This window comes from Aristolochia californica, unplaced genomic scaffold, assembly GCF_029961685.1.
Source record: "Aristolochia californica isolate CCGP_79_NKW_82.1479 unplaced genomic scaffold, dmAriCali1.0.hap1 SCAF_1, whole genome shotgun sequence".
In the NCBI taxonomy this organism is placed as follows: Eukaryota; Viridiplantae; Streptophyta; class Magnoliopsida; order Piperales; family Aristolochiaceae; genus Aristolochia; species Aristolochia californica.
This window is the reverse complement of record NW_027181770.1, coordinates 14,195,641-14,204,845: the sequence shown is the minus strand read 5'-3', so window position 1 is coordinate 14,204,845 and position 9,205 is coordinate 14,195,641. Positions and strand designations below refer to the sequence as shown.

At 33.6% G+C, this 9,205-nt stretch overlaps 1 protein-coding gene across 1 annotated transcript; it reads right to left on the bottom strand.

Moving 5' to 3' along the window:
• Window positions 1-7,364: 7,364 nt before the first annotated feature.
• LOC137946562 (uncharacterized) lies at window positions 7,365-8,442 on the bottom strand. Its single transcript, XM_068792904.1, has 3 exons — window positions 7,991-8,442; window positions 7,487-7,574; window positions 7,365-7,385 (listed from the first exon to the last, which is right to left on the bottom strand). The coding sequence occupies exons 1-3, from the start codon at window positions 8,440-8,442 to the stop codon at window positions 7,365-7,367; spliced, it is 561 nt and encodes a 186-aa protein (XP_068649005.1).
• Window positions 8,443-9,205: the final 763 nt, after the last annotated feature.

The window sequence follows — 9,205 nt, the reverse complement described above, 5'->3', positions numbered from 1 at the left end:
ATAAAAAATATAAGTAAATAAAATGTATTCACACACCAGAAATGAACAAAAAAATTTAGTTATCCAAGTTTGGGAAAATTCCACTAGTTCAACCCTAATAGCTTGGAATTTAATAAGAAAGAGATTTTTCTACACATGTTTTAAAAAATAGATATCCGTACTTGAAACATGTTAACGAAGAAAATGACTTATGGATCCAATCCTTTTGAAGAGAATAACATCAAATTCACAAGTGAATGTACGATGGGATATTCACCCATGTCAAACAAGCCATTATTTTGCCCATTTACAAAAAGCTGACCTAACAATCATAGATGATTGCAGAGTGATTTATCATGCGTAATGGGCTATATTTTTGTATGGAATGACTTATGGATTTGGAGTCAACACTCAGTTAAAAATCCCCCACCTCCCCCTTTTCCCGACGATTGCAAAACCAGATATATAAAAACTAAAAAGAGTTTACAATCCCTAAAAACTACAAACACTTTTTGGAATTATCTCTCTCTTCATTAGTGCATTGTGCATTTCCATTTTAGATACAAACTTTTTTCTTAAATCAAAAATTTAATTTTTACTTTCCCTTCATCTCGGGTACTAAAATAGAGATAAAAAGCAAATAGATCACAACAAAATGAAAATTTTAGAGCTTATGTATAGAAAGAATTTAAAGTAATAAACCAATGTAAGTAATGAAAATTTATTCACACACCACAAATGAACACAAAAGTTTTCTTATCCAAGTTTGGGAAATTCCACTAGTTCAACCCTAATAGCTCGGAATTTTATAGGAAAGAGATTTTTCTTGACATGTCTTAAAAAATGGATAAGCATGCCTGAAACTTATTGAAGATGCAAATGACCTATGGATCCAAACCTTTTAAAGAGAATAATATGAAATTCTAAAGTGAACGTGCGGTGGGTATTTACTCAAGTCAAACAAGCCATTATTTTGCCTATTAACAAAAAGCTGACCTAACTATCATAGAAGATTGTAAAGTGATTTATCGTGCGTAACGGGCAATATTTTTGTAAGGAATGACTTATGGATTGGGAGTCAATACTCAGTTGAAAAACCCTTGCCTCCCCCTTTTCTCGTCGATTGCAGAACTGGATATATAAAAACTAAAAATAGTTTACAATCCCTAAAAATTACTGACACTTTTTGGAATTATCTCTCTCTCTATATTTTTGCATTGTGAATTTCCATTTTAGATCTATACTTTTTTCTTGAATAAAAATTAGAGTTTTCACTTTTCCTTCATCTCGTAAACAAAAAAGAAACGAAAGGCAAATAGATCACAACAAAATGAAAACTTTAGAGTTTATGCATGGAAAGAATTTAAAGCAATAAACAAATGTAAGTAAAGAAAATTTATTCACACACCACAAATGAACACAAAAGTTTTGTTGTCCAAGTTTGGGAAATATCACTAGTTCAACCCTAGTAGCTCGGAATTTTATAAGAAAGAGATTTTTCTACACATGTTTTAAAAATGGACATGCATGCTTGAAACATGTTAAAGATGAAAATGACCTATGGATCCAAATTTTTTAAAGAGAATAACATTAAATTTTCATGTAAACGTGCGGTGGGATATTTACCCGAGTCAAACAAGCCATTATTTTGCCCCTTTACAAAAAGCTGACCTAACAATCATAGATGATTGTAAAGTAATTTATCATGAATAGCAAATGTACGTAAGGAAAATTTATTCACACACCACAAATGAACACAAAATTTTTTTTATCCAAGTTGGGGAAATTCCAGAAGTTCAACCCTAATAGCTTGGAATTTTATAAGAAAGAGATTTTTCTACACATGTTTTAAAAAATGGATAAGCATGCTTGAATCATGTTAATGAAGCAAATGACCTATTGAGCCAAACCTTTCAAAGAGAATAACATTAAATTCTTAAGTGAACGTGTGGTGGGATATTTACATGAGTCAAACAAGCCATTATTTTGCCCATTTACAAAAAGGTGACCTAACGATAGATGATGATTGTAAATTGATTTATCATGCATAACAGGCTAAATTTTTGTAAGGAATGACTTATAGATTGGGAGTCAACACTCAGTTAAAAATCCCCCGCCTCCCCCTTTTCCGGAGTATTACAGAACCTGATATATAAAAACTAAAAAGAGTTTACAATCTCTAAAAATTACACACACTTTTTGGAATTATCTCTCTCTACATTTGTACATTGTGCATTTTGCATTTACATTTTAGATGTATACTTTTTTCTTAAATCAAAACTTGACTTTTCACTTTCCCTTGATCTCGTAAACAAAAAAAGAGATTAAAGGTAAATATATCATAATAAAATGAAAATTTTAGAGTTTAAGTATGGAAAGAATTTAAAGCAATAAACAAATGTAAGTAAAGAAAATCTATTCACACAGCACAAATGAACACAAAAGTTTTTTTTATCCAAGTTTGGGAAATTCCACTAGTTCAACCTTAATACTCGGAATTTTATAAAAAAGAGATTTTTCTACACATGTTTTAAAAAATGGATATTCATGCTTGAAACATGTTAAAGATGCAAATGAACTATGGATCCAAACCTTTTAAAGAGAATAACATTAAATTCTCAATTGAACATACGGTGGGATATTTACCCTCCAATCCCCCTTTTCCCAACGATTACAGAACCAGATATACAAAAACTAAAATGAGTTTACAATCCCTAAAAATTACAGACACATTTTGGAACTATCTCTCTCTACATTTGTGCATTGTGCACTGTGCATTTACATTTTAGATGTATAATTTTGTCTTAAATCAAAACATGAGTTTTTACTTTTCATTCATCTCATAAACATAAAAAGAGATAAAAGGCAAGTAGATCACAACAAAATGAAAATTTTAGAGTTTATGTATGGAAAGATTTTAAAGCAATATACAAATGTAAGTAAAGAAATTTTATTCATACACCACTAGTGAATACAAAAGTTTTGTCATCCAAGTTTGGGAAATTCCACTAGTTCAACACTCTTAGCTTGGAATTTTATAAGAAAGAGATTTTTCTACACATGTTTTAAAAAATGGATATGCATGCTTGAAACCTGTTAAAGATGCAAAGGACCTATGGATCTAAACCTTTTAAAGGGAATAACATTAAATTCTCAAGTGAACGTGCGGTGGGATATATACCTGAGTCAAACAAGCCATTATTTTACCCATTTACAAAAACTTGATCTAACTATCATAGATGATTTTAAAGTGATTATGATGTGTAACAGGCTATATTTTTGTAAGGAATGACATATGGATTGGGAGTCAACACTCAGTTCAAAATCCCCTGCTTCCCTCATTTCCCGACGATTGCATAACCTGATAAATAAAAACTAAAAAGAGTTCACAATCCATAAAAATTAATGACATTTTTTGGAATTATCTCTCGCTACATTTGTGCATTGTGCATTTCCATTTTAAATGAATACTTTTTTCTTAAATCAAAGCTTGAGTTTTCACTTTCCCTCCATCTCGTAAAAAAAAAAGAGATCAAATGCAAATAGATCACAAGAAAAAGAAAATTTTAGAGTTTATGTATGGAAAGAATTTAAAGCAATAAACAAATGTCAGTAAAAAAAACTTATTCACACTCCACAAATGAACACAAAAGTTTTATCCAATTTTGGGAAATTCCACTAGTTCAACCCTAATAGCTCAGAATTTTATAAGAAAGAGATTTTTCTACACATGTTTTAAAAAAAGGATATGCATGCTTGAAACATGTTAAAGATACAAATGACCTATGGATCCAAACCTTTTAAAGAGAATAACATTAAATTCTCAAGTGAACGTGCGGTGGCATATTTACCCGAGCCAAACAAGCCATTATTTTGCCCATTTACAAAAAGCTTACCTAACGATCATAGATGATTTTAAAGTGATTTATCATACGAAACTGGCTATATTTTTCTAAGGAATGACTTATGGATTGGGAGTCAACACTCAGTTAAAAATCCCCCGCCTCCCCCTTTTCCCGACGATTGCAAAACCTGATATATAAAAAATAAAAAGAGTTAACAATCCCTCAAAATTACAGACACTTTTTGGAATTATCTATCTCTACATTTGTGCATTGTGCATTTCTATTTTAGATGTATACTTTTTTCTAAAATCAAAGCTTGAGTTTTCACTTTCCGTTCTTCTCGTAAACAAAAATAGAGATAAAAGGCAAATAGATCAGAACTAAATAAAAATTTTGGAGTTTATGTATGGAAATAATTTAAAGCAATAAACAAATTTGAGCAAAGAAAATTTATTCACACACCGAAAACGAACACAAAAGTTTTGTTAACCAATTTGGGAAATTCCACTAGTTCTACTCTAATAGCTCGGAATTTGATAAGAAAGATATTTTCTACACATGTTTTAAAAAATGGATATGCAAGCTTGAAACATGTTATAGAAGCGAATGACCTATGGATCCAAACCTTTTAAAGAGAATAACATTAAATTCTCAAGTGAACGTGTGGTGGGATATTTACCCGAGTCCAACAAACTATTATTTTGCCCATTTACAAAAAGTTGAACTAACTATCATAAATGATTGTAAAGTGATTTATCATGCGTAACGGGCTATATTTTTGTAAGAAATGACTGATGGATTAGGAGTCAACACTCTATAAAAAATCCCAGTCTCCTCCTTTTCCCTACCATTACAAAATCTGATATATACAAACTAAAAACAGTTTACAATCCCTAAAAATTACAGATAGTTTTTGGAATTCTCTCTCTCTACATTTGTGCATTGGGCATTTCCATTTTAGATCTATATTTTTTACTTAAATCAAAACTTGAAGTTTCACTTTCCCATCATCTCGTAAACAAAAAAAAAAAAAAAAAGAGATAAAAGGCAAGTAGATCACAACAAAATGAAAATTATAGAGTTTATGTATGGAAAGAATTTAAATCAATAAACAAATATAAGTAAATAAAATTTATTCACATACCACAAATGAACACAAAAATTTTGTTGTACTAGTTTGGGAAATTCAACTAGTTCAACCCTAATAGCTCAGAATTTTCTAAGAAAGAAAATTTTCTCCTCAAGTTTTAAAAAATGGATATGCATGCTTAAAACATGTTAAAGATGAAAATTGCCTAAGGATCCAAACCTTTAAAGAGAATAACTATAAATTCTCAAGTGAATGTACGGTGGGGTATTTACCCGAGTCAAACAAGCCAATATTTTGCCCATTTACAAAAAGCTGACCTAACGATCATATATGATTGTAAAGTGATTTATCATACGTAACGGGCTATATTTTTGTAAGGAATGACTTATGGATTGGGAGTCAACACTCTTAAAAATTTCCAGCCTCCTCCTTTTCCTGACGATTACAGAACCTGATATATAAAAACTAAAACGAGTTTTCAATCCCTAAAAATTATAGACAGTTTTTGGAATTATCTCTCTCTACATTTGTGCGTTGGGCTTTTCAATTTTAGATGTATACTTTTTGCTTAAATTTAAACTTGAGTTTTCTTTTTCCCTTCATCTCGTGACCAAAAATAGAAAGAAAAGCAATTTGATCACAACAAAATGAAAATTTTAGAGTTTATGTATATAAATAATTTAAAGAAATAAACAAATGTAAGTAAAGAAAATTTTTTCACACACCACAAATGAACACAAAAGTTTTGTTGTCCTAGTTTGGGAAATTTCACTAGTTCAACCCTAATAACTCAGAATTTTATATGAAAGAGAGTTTTCTACACATGTTTTAAACAATGGATATGAATGCTTGAGACATGTTCAAGATGAAAATGACCTATGGATCCAAACCTTTGAAAGAGAATAACAATAAATTCTCAAGTGAATGTGCAGTGGGATATTTACCAGAGTCAACCAAGCCATTATTTTGCCCATTTGAAAAAAGTTGACCTAACGATGAGAGATGGTTGTAAAGTGATTTATCGGACATAACGGGCTATATTTTTGTAAGGAATCTCCCTCTACATTTGTGCATTGTGCATTTCCATTTTAGATGTATACTTTTTTCTTAAATCAAAGCTTGAGTTTTCACTTTCCCTTCATCCCGTAAACAAAAGCAGAGAAAAAAGGCAAATAGATTGTCACAAAATGAAAATTTTAGAGTTTATGTATGGAATGAATTTAAAGCAATAAACAAATGTAAGTAAAGAAAATTTATTCATACACAACAAATGAACACAAAAGTTTTGTTTTCCTAGTTTGGGAAATTCCACTTGTTCAACCCTACTAGCTCGGAATTTTATAAGAAAAAGATTTTTCTACACATGTTTTAAAAAATGGATAGGCATGCTTAAAACATGTTAAAGATGCAAATGACCTATGGATCAAAAATTTTTAAAGAGAATAACATTAAATTCTCAAGTGAACATGCTGTGGGAGATTTACCTGAGTCAAACAAGCCAATATTTTTCCCATTTACAAAAAGCTTACCTAACGATTATAGATTATTGAAAACTGATTTATCATGCGTAACGGGCTATATTTTTGTAAGCCATGACTTATGGATTGGGAGTCAACACTTAGTTAAAAATCACCCGCCTCCCCCTTTTCCTGATGATTGCAGAACCTAATATATAAAAACTAAGAAGAGTTTACAATCCCTAAAAATTAATTGCACTTTTTGGAATTATCTCTCTCTACATTTGTGTATTGTGCATTTCCATTTTAGCTGTATACTTTTTTTAAAAATCAAAACTTGAGTTTTCACTTTCCCTTCTTCTCGTGAACAGAAAAAGAGAGAAAAGGCAAATAGATCACAACAAAATGAAATTTTTAGAGTTTATGTTTGGAAAGAATTTAAAGCAATAAACAAATGTAAGTAAAAAAAAATTATTCACACCACAAATGAACACAAAAGTTTTGTTATCCAAGTTTGGCAAATTCCTCTATTTCAACCCTAATATCTTGGAATTTTATAAGAAAGATGTTTTTCTACACATGTTTTAAAAAATGGATATGCATGCTTGAAACAAGTTAAAGATGCAAATGACCTATGGATTCAAACCTTTTAAAGAGAATAACATTCAATTCTCTAGTGAACGTGCGGTGGGATATTTACCTGAATCAAACAAGCCTTTATTTTGCCTATTTCCAAAAGCAGACCTAACGATCATAGATGATTGTAAAGTAATTTATCTATTATGGTCCCTAGCCATGGATCTAGTAACTCGGTGAGTCAAATAAGGATCCAGCACTGTTAGAGCGTTTCTTAACACATTTTTTTGAAAAAATCTTTCTTTTACTTCCCTCACATGTTATAATTGAAAAGGAGTTTCCTTTTCTCAATTATAGATGCACCAATTCAATCAAGACACTGTTTAAGGATCCAATTATGAAACCCCACTTTATACCTCACGTCATTGAGTAGGGTTTCTGAATTCATGGAACTACCAATGCTGTATGTAAAGAAGGTAGTCTATAGCTCTTCTAAACTAGGAAAAGATAGATAAAAATATATCTTGAAGACCTCCTACAATCAGTAACTCAAAAACCCCTTTCTTGATGCTAAGGCTCACGCAAAATCTCCTTCCCTCACTGCTGGTTCGTGGAAGAGATGGATAACTATTGCAGGTTGGAAGAGAAGGCTGATTCCTTTTCCTTTTCCTTCCAATATCTCTTCAAAGACTCCCCAATGGATGCAGCAAACCACCAAGTATAGTTCATGCCAAGAACCCAAGGATAAGGAACCTAGCAAGAACCTAATTATTCTATTTTACTCTAAATTCGAACTTACCTTATTTCTCATTCCTTACCCTTTAAATAGGGTCCTTCACGCCAAGATAGGTTAGGGTTAGGTTTATAAATCCCAACTATACCCCTACCTTCAAGTCTTATTACATAATCAATCAAATTCGAAATTAAAAGCAACATAAGTAATAAAAGTAAAATTAGGTGACTTGGTGAGTCATTGTCTCCTCCTCTGAGTGACTCGGTGTGCTATTGAGTCCATAACATCTGCCTCCCCTAGGAGAAAGAACTTGTCCTCAAGCTCGTAAGCTGGATAGACCTGTTTGAAGGTCTCTAACCGCTCCCATGTCGCTGCCTCGGGGTCTGTAGCAGTCCACTGCATGAGGATGTCCCACTGGTCATTCGTCACACGCGCCCGTAACACCGCGTAGGGTGTCAGAATGACATGGCCATTGTCCACTGGAGGAAGGAACGGTGGAGAAGAAGGGGTTGGCCCCTTGTGAGGTTTTAGTAGTGAGACACGAAACACATCATGCAGCTTCGCTGTGTCCGATAATTTTAGTTGATACGCCACCTTCCCGACACGTCGAATGATGGCTAAGGGCCCAAAGTACTTGGGGGATAGCTTATGGTGCGCTGGCCTGGTGAGAGAGTGCTGTCGGTACTGCTGGAGACGTAGACACACATACTCCCCAACCACGTATGACACATCCCGATGGCCCTTGTTGTAAGTCGTAGTCATCCGGTCCTGATCCTTTTGTAGCTGGTCTGTAAACGTCTTCAACACCTGATCTCGATCCATTAGTGCCTCATCAATGGCATCCACGAGGGTGGTGCCTCTAGTCTAAGAGAGAAGCCGTGGGGGGTCCCTCCCATAAAGAAGCCGAAAAGGAGAAGATTGCAAGGCCGAGTGGAATGAAGTGTTATAATAGTATTTTGCTCTGAGTAGCCATTGAACCCACTATTTCGATCGATCTCCCACTAAACACCAGATATACATCTCTATGGTCCGATTAACCACCTCGGTTTGGCCATCCGTCTGAGGGTGATATGCAGAGGAAATTGCATTCCACTCAGTCGAAACAGTTCCCTCCAGAAAGTACTCATGAAAACTGCGTCCCGGTCACTCACAATAGACTCAGGAATGCCATGTAAGCATACAATATGCTCCAAGAAGGTGTGACCCACGTGAGATGCCGTGTAGGGGTGAGCCAATGGGATAAAATGACCATACTTGGAGAAGTGATCAACCACCACAAACAAAACAGACTTCCCGGTTGAGAGGGGAAGACCTCCACGAAGTCCATTGAAATATCTGACCATACCTAAGTAGGGAGAGCGAGAGGCTGGAGAAGACCTGAAGGACTCAAATGATCTTATTTGTTCCTTTTACATACCTGACAATCAGAGACATATGTAGTAATGGAGGACTTCATAGCCGGCCAATAGAAATCCGCCCGAATATGCCACAACGTCTTCTGTAACCCCTCATGGGTAGAATAATG

Coding starts and splice junctions, on each gene's coding strand:
- LOC137946562 (XM_068792904.1), bottom strand. CDS start 8,442: ATGACTACGACTTACAACAAGGGCCATCGGGATGTGTCATACGTGGTT. Junction 7,575..7,990: donor GCTTACGAGCTTGAGGACAA/GTTCTTTCTCCT, acceptor AACCTGCAATAG/TTATCCATCTCTTCCACGAA. Junction 7,386..7,486: donor GGGTTTTTGAGTTACTGATT/GTAGGAGGTCTT, acceptor CCATGAATTCAG/AAACCCTACTCAATGACGTG.